Below are 17,388 nucleotides of genomic sequence, written 5' to 3' on the forward strand. Positions count from 1 at the left end.
GTAGAGCCCTGCATGTGATTCCGAATGTGTGCTAACAGCCAAATAAGGCTTTTTGTGTCCACCAACCACACGAGTACATTGGTTGTATATTTCCTGCTACTGCTTGATTATTGTCTTCAAATCTGAGGGTGTGTTTTGGATTGATCTTTAGGGGTGTCCCACCGCAACCTCTTCACTTCTACCATAATACCGATATGCACTCTAGAGCAGGGGTCTCAAACTCAATTTACTTGGGGGCCACTGGAGCTAGGGTCTGGGTGACACTGGGCCACATCAGGTTTAAAAAAAAACAAACGCATTTATTAAAAACAGAAAAATTTACAAACTTTTTCAGTGCTTTGGTTCCGATTTTCTACAAGAAAAGCTCTGATAAAACATTCCACTGTTCTCAAATATCTTAATTTTGATTTTTCTGCACAAAATAAGATGAAAAATAAATAAACAAATCAAGAATAAAGAAAATCAATCAATCAGTAATAAATAAATATAATAATAATAATAATGAAACAGCAAATAATAAAAACTTAAGAAACCACATATAGTTGGTGGGTAGACAAATGATTTTTTTCTGATTAAAAAGAACAAAGCATTATTAGAGCCCTGTAGACATGACAAAACACGACTATAGTCACATTTATACTCTTTTTATTTACAACATATTGCGCAACTGCAGGGTCTTGAGACACATGCTAACTCGCAAACTAGAGAGCTAGCGACCTAAACGGTAGCCTTCAAGTTATTTCCTTTAAACTTAAATAGCCAAAAACTTACCACTTCCACACGGATAGGGAGGATAACTATTAACAGTTATTTAACCTTTAACATGAACATTAATCAAACGTAATAATTTTTTCTGGGTACATGATACCATACAGCATCCATATCAAACTTGGGCCGCACTAACTTTAAACTTTCATATCAAGGCGGGGGCCTCAAACTAGTGTCCTGCGGGCCACGTTTGGCCCGCGGGCTGCGTGTTTGAGACCCCTGGTCTGGAGTATCGGCCATTACCACGATCAATCAGTTCTGGCAACAGACATGCCTTATGCCTAATTTTATGTCCCTGAGTGGATCAGGACATGCTAATTTTTGGACTCATCTTTAGATTTCAAATACTATTAAAACCCCCAAAATTGAGACTAGAAACAGCTGTTACCTGAGACCGTAGAGCACGGTTCCGTCAGGGTGCAGTCTGATCATCCGGTTCTTCACCGTCACCCCGTGGACAAAGGACTTCTTATCGTTAATAAAGTACGTGTCAGGAACCCACAGCTGGTCAGCCACGCGGTTGTCCAGTGTTAGGTTGAGAGGAATGCCAGTGTAGGAGAGACGCTTGTCTCGCCAGGACTGTTGAAAGTACATGGTGATGGTGTAGTCCTGTGGGATTAACACAGGGTGACAAGAAGCATTAGTTCATGACTCCTAATTGGATACAACAACACACTGGTATCTTCTACACCACAACTGTACTTTTGGATTCCATTTCTGTTGAAACCTTCAGCTCATTCGGGCTATTTTCCAAATTCCATTCCAGACCTACCGCATGTCAGGCGATGGGAAGACCTGGGTGTACCTTGCCTCTCCCCCATGTCAGCTGGGATAGGCTCCAGCATATTATCATATTATCTTGCGTATCACGTTTTGCTGACATCATTGTAATTGTGACAGATGCGTACTGTATTGGTGTATGACTACTTTGTTCTTATTTTATGTTGATGGTCACCACTATACCCCATTACACTATAGACCTTTGAAGATGGCGGCCAGGGGAATGTTGCATGACTGCTCATATGGGGTGCAAAGCCGCAGTTAAGATTCCACTCACTGCCCTCCGGTTTTCAGTCTGGAAAGACGCTGATGCATGCATTTCCCCAAGAGCTGGAGGGGAAAGACTCTCTGAAAGGCAAAGCCACACGCGAACAACAGAAGCCTTTTTGTCAGTGATCACATCGTACGCAGCGGCAATTCCAAAAGTCAAAAAGGCAGAAAATGTAATGATGGTTATGCTTTACTTAGTCTGGCTCCATGGAGGTACCTGAAACACGATTGATATCATGTGCACCTGGTGCGTGAATGAGACCAGACCATACCATAGCATACCATAGCGTTTACCATACCATATCATACCGTTTACCATGACATACCATACCATTTACCATACCATTTACCATACCATTTACCATACCATTTACCATACCGTTGATCATAACATACCATACCATTTACCATACCTTTTACAATACCATTTACCATACCATACCGTTTACCATACCATTTACCATACCATTTATTTTACCATACCATACCATTTATCATACCGTTTACCATACCATACCGTTTATCATACCATAACATACCATTTACCATACCGTTTACCATACCATACCATTTACCATACTGTTTACCATACCATACCGTTTACCATAACATACCAGACCATACAATAGCGTTTACCATAGCATACCATGCCATTTACCATAACACACAATACCATACCGTTTACCATACCATACATTTACCATACCGTACCATACCATACCATTTACCATACCATACAGTTTACCATAACATACCAGACCATATCATACCATAGCATTTACCATACCATTTATCATACCAGACCGTTTACCATACCATACCATTTACAACACCATTTACCATACCATACTGTTCACCATACCATTTATCATACCATACCATTTACCATACTGTTTACAATACCATTTACCATACCATACAGTTTACCATAACATACCATACCATACCGTTTACCATACCATACCATACAGTTTACCATAACATACCATACACCATACTGTTTACAGTACCATATACCATACCGTTTACAATAACATACCATACAATTTACCACACTGTTTACCATACCATACAGTTTTCCATACCATAGTGTTTACCATAGCATAGCATAGCATACCATACAAGACTTCATCTCGACTTGCACATTAGGTTTTGTGGTTTTCATCGGGCGTGGTTACACTAAGGAATTACGTTATCTTTTTCTTTTCTGTAAACTTCTTGCCCATCATGAAGTATCCCAAGCATAAGACATCATCTTCTGTAGAGTGTTTGGGATGAGATTCCACCACGACCGAGTGGCCCACGGAGGAAATGCTTCCTGAACTTTCCTTCTCCTCACGATGGCAGCATTCCGGCATGCAGTGTTGGGAAAAGGACTATCCTATCCTCTGTGTGTTTGCTCATAGCCAGGCACTAAAAAGGTCCAATGACAGCATATGGGATGTTTGGAATGAATCATACGGAAGGTGAAAGTGCAGATACAATCGTTATTGTATGTCTGGCAACGCTATTTGTTTATTCTTTATGATAAGCCATAGTAATTTCATCCATATGTTATTTATTAGGACAGACAAATGTATGTTTACACCACGTACTCTTTGGCTGTGTGGAATTATGAAAACCTAAATCATTTCTTCTTGTCTCATTCTCCATTCCAACCTCTCCATTCCAACCTGATGTCACCAGTCACGTGGCAGATGAGCCCCATACCGGATATACATTTTCTTCTTATATGCTGGAATGAATGATGCGTGCAAATAGCTTTGCTTCGTTCAGGCAGGCATGCTGCAGCGACTGGAGAGCAGACACACACCCAGCAGTCGTAGCGGCCAACAAGGCTGCGTCGCATCCGAAAATTGCGTCGAAGCGGAATGAAGCAGATTGAAGCAGAATGAAGCAGAACGCCAACTTACCATGTTGACTTCAGACACCATGTCGATACTGGCGATGTCGATACGCATGCCCACATCTACCGGGGCACCTGGGGGTGTATGGGGGGGGGCATCGACATTAGTAAGCATCCCGCCAAGCATCACGTGAGGGGGACAGCTGACGTCTCACCTCCAAAATCAGGCCTCAGACGGATGTCGTATCCTTTCAGCAGCTTGTCCACGGTGGCTTTGACAAATGACATGTTGCTAGGCTCGTCGGCACTAAAGCAGAAAGCACGTTGAGTTACTAAAAAAAAAAACAAATGAGCCGTTTGGGTCTCACCTTGGCGCCCCGCTGGCCAGCGTCAGCATCACGGACAAGGAGCAGACCCACCAGCCCCGGTCCACGGTGGTCCACATCTCAAACGATCAGGATCAGCACCTGAGTGTGGTTTTACCAGAACCCCGACGTGGGGGCGAAACCCGGCATGGAAATGTAGCCATGAAGAAAAGTCAACGCACCGAAACCCTTCCAGAGTTGTACTTGGTCCATTAAAGATAGAATCTCCCTCCAGGCCCCCCGGATCCTAACCAGATATCGCGACAGTCCGACCACGAGATGTCTTCCCGCGGTGAGACGCAGCTCAACTTGATGGTAAATAATCTGATCGAGACAGATACCGATGGTGTCGATACCACCGGTAGTGTCGGTATCGGGTCCATCGTGTAGATATTCATGTATTCTTATATTGTTTACAAACAATTCAATTTTTACTTTTAGTAAAAAGTAGGAAAATGTACTTTTGCATTTAGTTTGCACTAGGCTACCGACTACTTTGCTCAATAAAGAAATTGTGTTCTTCATATTGTAATATCACCCGGGTTCAATTCCACCCTCGGCCATCTCTGTGTGGAGTTTGCATGTTCTCCCCGTGCATGTGTGGGTTTTCTCCAGGTACTCCGGTTTCCTCCCACATTCCAAAAAACATGCTAGGTTAATTAGCCACTCCAAATTGTCCATAGGTATGAATGTGAGTGTGAATGGTGGTTTGTCTATATGTGCCCTGTGATTGGCTGGCCACCAGTCCAGGGTGTACCCCGCCTCTCGCCCAAGACAGCTGGGATAGGCTCCAGCACCCCCGCGACCCTCATGAGGATTAGCGGTAGAAAATGAATGAATGAATAATATTAATATGAGGCTGCACGGTGGACTAGTGGTTAGCACGCAGACCTCGCAGCTAGGACACCCGAGTTCAATTCCACCAATTACACGTTCTCCCCATGCATGCGTGGGTTTTCTCCGGGTACTCCTGTTTCCTCCCACATTCCAAAAACATGCTAGGTTAATTAGCCACTCCAAATTGTCCATAGGTATGAATGTGAGTGTGAATGGTTGTTTGTCTATATGTGCCCTGTGATTGGCTGGCCACCAGTCCAGGGTGGACCCCGCCTCTCGCCCGAAGACAGCTGGGATAGGCTCCAGCACCCCCCGCGACCCTCGTGAGGAAAAGCGGTAGAAAATGAATGAATGAATGAATATTGTAATATCTGCAGATGCTACTGCAGTAAGGAAAGAATAATAGTAATAATACCATGTGGGTTCTGCAGAGGAAAGTTAGTATTGGCTGTCTTGATGAATCCACAAAAGGACTGAAGGTTGGACGCCTACCATATTTACGTATGCTAGCCTTTTCGTTTGTGGTGAAATAAGTCACTAACGAGATCTGTTGACTTGTAGGGATCTCTTGGCGTTAAAGTCTCCCTTAAAATTAGATCTCGTTCAACCGTTGGAGCGTATGTGTTGATGATGCGGACAATGTAGAAACAAAATTTTGACTGAGTATTTGTTGTTTATCCAGGACACGACGAAAGAGTTGAAAAGCGAACATTGAGAGGCCATCTTAGTCCCTTCTGAAAAGAGTATGCGTTTGTTGTCCTTGATGAAATTGCACGGACAGAGACAATGGATGTTCATTCTGTCCATCTCTACTGAGACGTTGTCTTACTTTCCTGCTTGGTTTAGCGTTTCAACGTTCCATAAGCCCATCTTAAGAAACATTGTGGCAAGAACCAATGTAACCATCTGTTAACAAGCTCAAAAATTGGACATTTTCATTCTTTTCATTCACCTTAGAAAATTGGTGAAACATGTTAAATGCAGGAAGTGAACAATAGCTGCTGAAAAAAGAAGTTGTACTTCCTGTTTAGACATGTTGAAGTGTTAACGTGATGTAACTGAACAAAGTAGGATACCATAGCGCAACGTAACATAGCATAGCACAGCATAACATGGCATAACCTCATACCACACTTCTGGAGGACGGAGGTCAATCCCAGATTCCAGAAGTATGGATCGCCACTGACACTGACTCCAAAATAAAAAAAAAAAAACTTCTAATGTCGTTGTGAAGAAACGTCCTTCAGCGAGAAACCGCCCCACATTGGCCCCATTGAAAGATACCAGCAACTTGAATTCTCCACGGTGTCCATACTTGACGCAGTCATTCAGCTTCCACCAAGAGAACATTGATCCCTGGACGGCGTGTGAAGGTTCCCTTCCCGCTGCTGTTGACACCAGTTGAAACAGTACAGACAGTGAAGACCAGTCATTCCTGGCATCCTTACCAACACAGACTGGCTGTGTTATTCTGGTTTCTCACCATCTAATGAGATGAAAGATCTGTCACAAGTACTGTCGTCCAATTCAGTACAAGTAAGGGCCTGTCCACACGTAAACGTTTCCGGGTCAAACAGAATTATGTCATCATTTTGCCTTTCACATACACAGCAACGGGCGGCACGGCGGTCTGGTGGTTAGTGCGCAGACCTCACAGCTAGGAGACCAGGGTTCGGTCCCCGCCCTCGGCCATCTCTGTGTGGAGTTTGCATGTTCTCCCCGTGCATGCGTGGGTTTTCTCCGGGTACTCCGGTTTCCTCCCACATTCCAAAAACATGCTAGGTTAATTGGCCACTCCAAATTGTCCATAGGTATGAATGCGAGTGTGAATGGTTGTTTGTCTATATGTGCCCTGGGATTGGCTGGCGACCAGTCCAGGGTGTACCCCGCCTCTCGCCCGAAGACAGCTGGGATAGGCTCCAGCACCCCCCGCGACCCTCGTGAGGAAAAAGCGGTAGAAAATGAATGAATGAATGAATGAATACACAGCAACGACCTTCTTGGTGCCTTCAAAGAGCTTCCAGAGTGGGAAAATCTGATATCGCCGCCTTGTGGTTGCCGGGTGGACAAGCACACCACTACTTTCTGAAAATGAGGACGTCACCTCCCCATCTCCATCATGTGACCAGAAGTCACATTATGGGGTAATAACTATAAAAGCAATCTTCACTGGCTAAATGTACTGAAAAACAGGTCAGTAAGGATAATTCATAATGCCGCCAGACAGAGAACATACTAACTCCTTATTTCTAAAATCACAAATACTTCAACTTGCTGATATAGTTCATCTTCAAACAGCTAAAATAATGCATAAGGCTAAAAACAACCAATTAGCTAAAAATGTCATCCAATACTTCTCTACAAGAGAGGAGAAATATGATCTCAGGGAAGAAGTACATTTGAAACACTTCTATGCTAGGACTACGTTATGCTAGCCATAGCATTTCAGTATGTGGAATCAAACTATGGAATGGATTGAGTAAGGACCTCAAACAATGCACAACGATGAGCCAATTCAAGAAACAATACAAGCAGTTGATGTTTGCTAAATACAAGGATGAAGAGTCTTGAACCAGTCATGATGTGCTATATATATCACTATATTGACACTTACTATGGTACCCATTATGGCATTGGATGCTCATATCACCTCCTACTTTGGTACGTGACAAAAATTTAATTTAATTTAATTTAATTTAATTTAATTTAATTTAATTTAATTTAATTTAATTTAATTTAATTTAATTTAATTTAATTTAATTTAATTTAATTTAATTTAATTTAATTTAATTTAATTTAATTTAATTTAATTTAATTTAAAAAATACTTAAATCATATTAGGAAAGCAGGAAGTGAACAAATGTAACATTTACTGATTGTAAAAGTACCAGATGGAGGGGTAGGATTTAATAAGCTTTGCTTCTTCCTACTCCTTTTGGACATGTGGAACTGGGAACTAATTATGGGATGCACTCAATTGGAATCTGATGCATGTTCAAATGAAATAAAACCATAACCATTACCAGAAGTGACCGGTCGTGGTTTCACCCCTTGATGGCGTCCCATGGTGATGTGAATATTTACTGATACAAAACTGACCAGGCACAAGTTTTTTTTTCAACCCGCAAAATAATAAAACAACCCCAGGAGCGTTCCCGTGTGGACAGACCTTAAATGTCTCATCATGAAGCTCTCCTCCCACAGAGAGGTAAATAGTATCTGTAGAGACGAGTGAACCAAAACCCTTGCTGAGATGTTGTCCAAGCCTGGTGATAAACTAGAAACCAGAATCATTTGGAGTGCAATTGGATATCGTAATCCTTCGCCTCGTTAAAACCCATATTTAGAAGATTGTCACCAGGTTTGCTATGCTCTTGCTACAAAAATATTCTATTTATAAATCAGGAATCCTATTTTGCAGAAATGGACGTATCACTGTCAGGTCTGGAAACAATCACCCACAAAGGAAAGTGGAAGTGTCACATACCCAAGTGGTGCTGTCCGAGACTGCGCTCGCTGATTTTGAGGTAGCGTGATTGTGCTGACTGTTGTCCGTCATTGGAACCATACTGTTCTTGTACATATCATTAGGTGATGTTGTATCATTGCTGAGGTATGTTACGTGTTGAGCCAGGGGTGGTGTTTCATCTGCTGCAGGGTGGCACGCTGTTTGGGGCGGAGAGCCAGACACAGCTGCAAGAAGTCCAGACATTCTGAAGGAAAGACCATTGACTTTAAGGCTGTGTCGCAAATGTCCGACTGCAGTCAAAGTCCACGCAGTGTACCTTGTGATAGCTCAGTGCTGAGGCCTATTCTGCTGCTAACGAAGGCCATGGTATGAAACATGTTGCCGTGGAGGAGGCGGTATAGTAGGGCTCCCAGCTGCCATACTGTAGTGGGACCAGCTTTGAATTTTTTGCGTATATGCCACTCTGGGGGGGCTAGTTCGAGGGTACCTAAGAGAGAGCATAAAAACTACTTTTTTCACACATTTAAGTCATCGTCTAAATTAGTGCGATCTGGCCAAATATGATACCTCGGAATTTCCAGAAGGGTTTCCTTTGTACAAAACTGCCACAGCCAAAGTCAATAATTCTTATATGCGGGTTACCAGAACCATATTCTACCAGGACGTTTGTACATTTGATGTCCTGGTGAAACACACCTTTACTGTGCAGGTCAATGGCGGCATCCACCAACTGCTTTAGAAGGATCTAGAGTGAAGACAGAAAGAAAGAAAAACATGTTTTTTTTTTTTTTCGGAAATCACACTCCACTCAGTTTTGGTACCTTGGCCTCGTTTTCATCCATCGAGCCTCCGCGGGATATGAGGTAATCTGAAAGCTCCATAGACGGGATTGGTCTTTCCATGACCAGGATGAGTTCTTTGTCCAGATAGTACCAGTCCAGGAGAGAGACAGCAGCCGATTTTCCGATTGCTTCTGGTCCGCCTGCTGCTTTCCGCATGAGGGCGACTTCTAACGGGGTATCATACTTCTGCATCCCAAGAGACGCATAAATATCAATGTCCGCCGGGTCCATAAAAGCTCAAAAGTGGTGACTTTTGTTTTTGTGATAAGATTTTTCAGTACAGACCCTTTGGTTGGGTACAGAGGCATGCCCATTTCCCATATTGAGGAGAAATGTGCTATGCGTTACGTGTCTGCTCAGTAAACAAGTCCAGTACAGCCCAGCCCTTGGCTAGTGGGGGTTCTGGGCGATGACCCTCCTCCATTATTAAAGTCTTTTTGGGAACAGCTGACCTTCCCGGTGACCAAAGACCCAATCAGCATTCTCGCTTTTGTTCCTTTACTGTCCCCAATATGAACCAACCCAAGACCAGAAACGGACAAAGATACCCAAGTGTGATGATGCTGTACCTTTAAAGTATTTACCTGTAACTCATCCTCCACGCTGTTGTTAGGAATGTGTTTGATTGCCACCTACAGGACAGAATATCCGCATGCTGAGAATGTTCACATACATTGAAGAGCAAAGAGGTTGCTATCACTTACGGGTAAAGAGTCCGATTTTCTGTGACCTGCAAACACAAATCCAAAGCCACCTTTTCCAAGTGCTTCCAATTGTTGATATTTTGCATCGAATTCCTCTGCAGAAACACAACAGACATGTTTTCCTATCACGGGAACATCATATGATCATATGAACGCATGTGTCTATGGCGGATTTGATGAAGTTTAAAAGAAGTTTACTACGTAGTGCAGCGGATGGTACTTTGTGAAGCAACAATAGAAATTCTCGGTATTTCAAGAAAAAAACGCATCCCAATTTTGTGACATTGGTGGGAAAGCATATTAGTATGAACTACTTTGCTGTTGTTAGTTTCCAAACATTTACACTTTCTTTTTGAATATATTTCTAAGTTCTATGTGAAGTATTTCTACAATGATAATAGATTGTCCTTGAACCTAAGTAAAACTAAAATCATGCAGAATGGACACGCACCAGCAAATACAAATAGACGACGGTGTGGACATTGAAAGGGTGAAGGAAAATACATTTCTGGGGATCACAATAGATGAAAATATGAGCTGGAAACCTCATATTACAAATATACATCATAAGGTGGCCAGAAATATTTCAATATTGAACAAAGCAAAATTAGTTCTCAATCAGAAATCACTCCACACTCTTTATTGCTCTCTGGTTCTACCATATCTTACTTATTGTGTGGAAATATGGGCTAATAACTATAAAAGCAATCTTCACTGGCTAAATGTACTGCAAAAAAGGTCAGTAAGGATAATTCATAATGCCGCCTACAGAGAACATACTAACTCCTTATTTCTAAAATCACAAATACTTGGCTGTGGATGTTGAGGGACTGTGTTGGCTGACACGTCTCTTCAACATTGCGTGGAAGTCGGGAACAGTACCTTTGGATTGGCAGACCGGGGTGGTGGTCCCCCTTTTCAAGAAGGGTGACCGGAGGGTGTGTTCCAACTACAGGGGGATCACACTCCTCAGCCTCCCTGGGAAAGTCTATTCCAGGGTGCTGGAGAGAAGGGTATGACCGTTGGTCGAACCTCTGATACAAGAGGTCCAATGCGGTTTTCGTCCTGGTCGTGGAACACTGGACCAGCTCTACACCCTCACGAGGGGTGCTCCGGGAGTACGGGATTGGTGGCACGCTTCTACGTGCTATCCGGTCCTTGTAGTACAAACGGGGCAGGAGTCTGGTTCACATTGCCAGTAGTAAGTCGAGCCTGTTTCTGGTAAACGTTGGTCTCCGCCAAGGCTGCCCTTTGTCACCGATTCTGTTCACAATTTTCATGGACAGAATTTCTAGGCGCAGCCAAGGTGTTGAGGGAGTCCGGTTCAGGGGCCTTAGAATCTCATCTCTGCTATTTGCAGACAATGTGGTTCTTATGGCCTCTTCGGGCTGCGACCTTCAGCGTTTACTGGGGCGGTTTGCATCTGAGTGTGAAGCGTCTGGGATGAGACTCAGTACCTCCAAATCAGAGGCCATGGTTCTCAGTCGGAAAAGGGTGGAGTGCTCCCTCTGGGTTGGGAATGAGGTCCTGCCCCAGGTGGAGGAGTTTAAGTATCTCGGGGTCTTGTTCACGAGTGAGGGAAAGTGGGAGTGTGAGGTCGACAGACGGATTGTGGTGAAAAGAGTTGAGCCGGAGGGCAAAGCTCGCAATTTACCGGTGGATCTACGTTCCCACCCTCACCTATGGTCATGAGCTTTGGGTCATGACCGAAAGAGTGAGATGGCGGATACAGGCGGCTGAAATGAGTTTCCTCCGTAGGGTAGCTGGACTCACCCTAAGAGATAGGGTGAGGAGCTCAGTCATCCGGGAGGGGCTCAGAGTAGAGCCGCTTCTCCTCCACATCGAGAGGAGTCAGTTGAGGTGGCTCGGGCATCTAGTCCGGATGCCTCCTGGATGCCTCCCTGGTGAGGTGTTCCAGGCATGCCCAGCCGGGAAAAGGCCCCAGGGCAGACCTAGGACACGGTGGAGGGATTATGTCTCACAGCTGGCCTGGGAACGCCTTGGTGTCCTCCCGGTGGAGCTGGAGGAGGTGGCCGGGGATCGGAAAGTCTGGGCTTCCCTACTAAGACTGCTGCCCCCGCGACCCGGACCCGGATAAGCGGAGGAAAATGGATGGATGGGTGGACAAATACTTCAACTTGCTGATATAGTTCATCTTCAAACAGCTAAAATAATGCATGCGGCTAAAAATAACCAATTAGCTAAAAAAGTAATCCAATACTTCTCTATATCAATTTCAATTTCTCTATATCCAATTTTTTTATATTGTGTATTTTGTACTGCTTAACTGATTCTGTTCTCTTGCTGCTGTGCAATGCAAATTTCCCCACTGAGCGACAAATAAGGCATATCTTATCTTATCTTATAATATAATGACTTTATTCCATATTACAGTATTGAGGCAAGCTAATCTGAAGCTTACCTTTACTGATGTTTTCTTCAGGTAATATGCCTTTACTGCCCTCTTCTGGTGAGAAGGAACGATGCAAGAGCGCAGTGTTCCGACTGCTTGTGGACATCTCCTCACAAGCGCCAGCATTCCCATTTGTGACATCCTCTCCAGTGGATTTGGTGGTGATGATGGTTGCAGAGTGTTGATCAATACCCAACCAGTACTTTTTCACTGCCTCTTCTTCATCGTTGGACTCCGTCTTTGGGTTACTCATCCAAAAGCCATCCAGCACTTTGGTCGTGTGGCCTGGCTCATGCTTGTTTGACACACCAGAAGAATTAGAGATGTTTTTTGGTTAAACTCTGATTGTTTTAACATCAAGGCTTCCTTGTTTGCCCATAGCAAATGATATGCTGTACAAGGCCACGTGACAAATGGCAGCCATTTACATTTTGCCCTGTTGGACGCCAAGGAGGTTCTAAGTAGCGCTTCAAAATACAAAAAGAATAGACGGGAGTGAGATTAAAAAAATATTCAGCGGATGAAAAAAAATTCCCAAACCCCAAACTGGACTGCTTGCAACAGGATAGTATAAAGTTTTTAAATTATTATTATTTATTGTAAATTATTTGTACCAATTACTGTTTACGCTGTACATTATTCATATTTGATGTCATTTATTTATTCTCAACATTATTATTATTATTATTATTATTATTATTATCTAGCTAGCTAGCTATCAAGCTAGCTATCTAGATAGATAGCTATCTATTTAGGCAAAAGATACATAACATTTGCTTAAGTGTGCAAGATGTTGTCTAATAATAGGCCCCATTCAACCACCAAACAGCATGATTTATTAATAAATATATTTTTGCAGCCTCTCAAAAGTAAATAATGTTTTATTTCCTTAGTCATCCATGAAGGCAGACCTATAAACTTTGTGTTTTAGGCACATTGGCTTTGACTTTGGACGCCAGTGATTGACATGTTTGCCTCTTTTTTCCCCATCCCAAACCACTGTTTGTGTCTGCGGGCGAACCCATTTACTTGATTAATTAAAGTGAAAATCATCGTTAGTGGCAGCTGTGCTTATCATACCAGTATCATACACTGGTATGGTCATGAACAATACAGGAAATGGTCTTGTTTGTACAAGATGACGATCACAAAGATAAACAAATTTTACATTAACAAGTAAAAAATGTATATTGTCATATCCAGGGTGATATCACGTAAGCCAAATATTCACTGGCTTTACTAAACTACTGAATTAAACATTTGGAAGAACTAAGGCAACAGCCGCCATCTTGGCTGTGATGCAGAAAGGGAGGGAAACATTGAACGTAATTTCCGTTCCGTACGTACTGTCGTTGATTTGAGACAGAACTACAAAGTGTACACTTAGTATACTTAGTATACTCAGCCAAGTGTACTGACGAAAGCCGACTTTTGAGACACAGCCAAAGTCCAAAATAGGTATAGCTTAAAAGCCGAATAGCTCGCATTACACAGTCCATCACCAGATCTCATATTCAATTATTCCAAGCCAAAGGACATTAATTAATTTCAAATAGCACACGTTCACTTAAAGTCGAAACAAGTGTGGTTACTGCTTATATTTCAGATGAAATACGCACCTTGAGCAGCTGCCAAAAGCCACACTACTGTGCACCGGAAAACAATGGACGCCATAGTTGCCTTTAGTTGCCTTTCCAAACACGATGAAAGGCAAAATGTAGTGTCTATGAATCTTGGTTATCTACTGTGTCAATTAGGATATGTCATAAAGTTATGACGTCACATGACTCAAAGTTTATCATACGGTAAACAAGTCACGCGACAGAAGAACATAGTTTCACTGGGCGGGTTGTTTTGCCATATCCAGCCACAAGATGGCAGTATAAGCTGGTCGGCTCACTAGCTGACATGAGACACATGCATTGTTGGAAATGCATGGCCTCAGATGGAATGTCGATGGATCAGTGTAACAATGTTAATAATAATAATAATAATAATAATAATAATAATAATAATAATAATAATAATAATAATAATAATAATAATAATAATAATAATAATAATAATAATAATAATAATAATAATAATAATAATAATAATAATAATAATAATAATAATAATAATAATAATAATGATAATGTCACTGTAGCTTGGTTCATATGTATGTCACATTATATGTCAATGGAGCGTTCATGGCGCTTTATTGAGTCTTTTTCAGAAGGCTTTGTAGGTGTAACAAGTGCTTCCCATTATGAGCTGTCTCTTTTTATCTGTTTTTATATCTTTAAAATGCACAGAAATGAGAACAATGTGTGTTTATGTGTTATGTGTCATCACAAAATATACCGATTGGCATTCTTTCATGTTCTGGATGCGACCCGGGTGGAAAAGGTTCGGGTACAGCGGTTTACCTGCCAGCTCGTGGGTCCAGGTACCATCCCCCAAAATGAAGACCACTTCCCGTCGACATGTCTTCACTCGTGAACGCTGGAATTTCAGAGATGAGCTGTCATGCGTTATCTACCTTAGCTTCACTCAGCACGATGTCCTCCTGCCACAACACACACACACAGCAAGGCATCTGCGTGGCTGCCATCATTCCTTAGTATCACATTCACATGTCCTCAGAGAATACATCTGACAACCTGCTGTAAAAGCTGCACGCCATAAAGGCCACCATATTCATACATGGCAGTTCGCCCGTACTCAACGCAGTACAACGCATCCACACGTTGGCGTGTATTTCTAATGGGACACTTACAGGAAAAGGACTTCAACTCTTTCAACATGTTTTTAATTCAAAGATTTATACAGAATGCATTTTTTTCACAGACTTTTTCTTTTGTTTACAGGGGGGGAGGTCGGGGGTGGGGGGGTCAAAATAAAAAAAAACAGAACTTTGGACACCGCTTGTATAATGTAAAGAATGGATGGATGGACGGACGGATGGACAGACAGACGGATATGGATGATGGATGATGGATGATGGATGATGGATGATGGATGATGGATGGATGGATGGATGGATGGATGGATGGATGGATGGATGGATGGATGGATGGATGGATGGATGGATGGATGGACGGATGGACAGACAGATGGACGGATAGATGGATGGATGGATGGATGGATGGACAGATGAATGGATGGACGGACGGATAGATGGATGATGGACGGACGGATGGACAGATGGACAGACAGATGGACGGATAGATGGATGGATGGATGGACAGATGAATGGATGGACGGACGGATAGATGGATGATGGACGGACGGATGGACAGATGGAGGGATAGACGGATGGATGGATGGATGGACGGACGGATGGACAGACAGACGGATATGGATGGATGGATGGATGGACGGACGGATGGACAGACCGACGGATATGGATGGATGATGGATGGATGGACGGACGGATAGATGGATGGATGGACAGAAGAATGGATGGACGGATGGATGGATGGACGGATGGATGGATGGATGATGGACGGACGGATGGACAGATGGACGGATGGATGGATGGACGGACGAATGGACAGACGGACGGATAGATGGATGGATGGACAGATGAATGGATGGACGGATGGATGGATGATGGATGGACAGATGGAGGGATGGACGGATGGACAGATGGACGGATGGATGGACGGACGGATGGACAGACGGACGGATGGATGGACGGACGGATGGACAGACGGATGGATGGATGGACAGACGAACGGACACATGGAGGGATGGATGGATGGACGGATGGATGGACAGACGGACGGATAGATGGATGGATGGACAGATGAATGGATGGATGGATGATGGATGGACAAATGGACGGATGGACAGATGGACGGATGGATGGACGGACGGATGGACAGACGGATGGATGGATGGACAGACGGACGGACAGATGGAGGGATGGATGGATGGATGGACGGACGGACGGATGGACAGACGGACGGATAGATGGATGGATGGACAGATGAATGGATGGACGGACGGATGGATGGATGATGGACGGACGGATGGACAGATGGATGGATGGACAGATGGAGGGATGGACGGATGGATGGATGGATAGACGGACGGATGGACAGATGGACGGACAGATAGATAGATGGATGGATGGAGGGATAGACGGATGGATGGATGGATGGATGGATGGATGGAGGGATGGTTTGACGGATGGACTGACAGACAGATGGATGGATGGATGGACGGATGGACAGATGAATGGATGGACAAATGGACAAAGGACGGACGGACAGACGGATGGACAGAAGGCTCCTCAGATCAGTTATTCAGGGTTTCCAAAATAATGACACCTGAGTGACGGCATGTCCAACAGGACATAGTGAAAAGAAGTTCTCTTATTCCGTGTGGAACAACCCACCTTCACCCACAGGCGTCTTCCTAAGTGCTCACATTCAGGTCAACGTGACTAAGCGTTTACAGCTGAGGCCTGAATCCACAGCGTGGGCCACCGTGTGACAGCAGCTCATGGCTAACAGACCCTGGAAGCATGCTGTCCGAAGAGCTCAGCATCTTCAGCACCAGCAGGAGACCACTGCTGCTGTAAGAGCTCAGGGTCTGGAAACACCCTGAGTAGTGCTACACAGACAATACTGCATTTCATGGCTGGTGTTTACATGGAAGGACTTCTCTTGGTGTTTACTAGATACACGTGTTTGTGTCTTTCTTATTTACCTGCCATGTCTTCAGTCATGGTCCTTTCTGTCTTCACAGTATGCATATTAGATCCAACCTCAGCATGACCATCTCACCATATATTGATTTTAGCCTAGAAAAGTACTTCTTCTGGGATGCAGTATTCTATGGAGTTCTTTGGAAGTCTGTGTTTTCTGAAATGCCAGTAATACATGGTTGTAGTAGTGATGATGACAGGCTTGGTGAGTCCTTTTCACTTTGTTCATTTTAGGTTATAAAATCATCCAAAACATTCTTTTTTATTCATTTAGTATAAAATCATCCAAAACATTCTTTTTTATTCATTTATTATAAAATCATCCAAAACATTCTTTTTTATTCATTTATTATAAAATCATCCAAAACATTCTTTTTTATTCTTTTATTTCTGTC

At 43.3% G+C, this 17,388-nt stretch overlaps 2 protein-coding genes across 3 annotated transcripts in view; both read right to left on the reverse strand.

Moving 5' to 3' along the window:
• The window catches only part of gabrb1 (gamma-aminobutyric acid type A receptor subunit beta1), a 25,372-nt gene extending 16,881 nt beyond the window's left edge, over positions 1-8,491 (reverse strand). The window contains exons 1-5 of one of the 2 annotated variants that reach the window (XM_058078677.1): positions 8,354-8,491; positions 4,033-6,254; positions 3,880-3,971; positions 3,732-3,799; positions 1,157-1,377 (exon numbers count right to left, since the gene is read on the reverse strand). In XM_058078677.1, the coding sequence (XP_057934660.1) occupies positions 1,157-1,377; positions 3,732-3,799; positions 3,880-3,971; positions 4,033-4,109 (458 nt within the window). In that variant the 5' untranslated portion in view covers positions 4,110-6,254; positions 8,354-8,491. Of the gene's footprint in view, positions 1-1,156; positions 1,378-3,731; positions 3,800-3,879; positions 3,972-4,032; positions 7,425-8,353 lie in introns of those variants that run through there. The other variant, XM_058078678.1, reaches the window with a different exon arrangement.
• A 166-nt stretch (positions 8,492-8,657) lies between these two features.
• Positions 8,658-14,067, reverse strand: LOC131132765 (serine/threonine-protein kinase pim-2-like). Its single transcript, XM_058078683.1, has 8 exons — positions 13,914-14,067; positions 12,304-12,589; positions 9,882-9,976; positions 9,762-9,809; positions 9,157-9,363; positions 9,032-9,080; positions 8,903-8,937; positions 8,658-8,822 (listed from the first exon to the last, which is right to left on the reverse strand). Exons 2-8 carry the CDS (start codon positions 12,545-12,547, stop codon positions 8,808-8,810), a joined length of 693 nt encoding a protein of 230 aa, XP_057934666.1. The 5' UTR covers positions 12,548-12,589; positions 13,914-14,067; the 3' UTR covers positions 8,658-8,807.
• Between the last annotated feature and the right edge of the window lie 3,321 nt (positions 14,068-17,388).

The sequence above is a fragment of the Doryrhamphus excisus genome, chromosome 7 (genome assembly GCF_030265055.1).
Source record: "Doryrhamphus excisus isolate RoL2022-K1 chromosome 7, RoL_Dexc_1.0, whole genome shotgun sequence".
NCBI lineage: Eukaryota > Metazoa > Chordata > Actinopteri > Syngnathiformes > Syngnathidae > Doryrhamphus > Doryrhamphus excisus.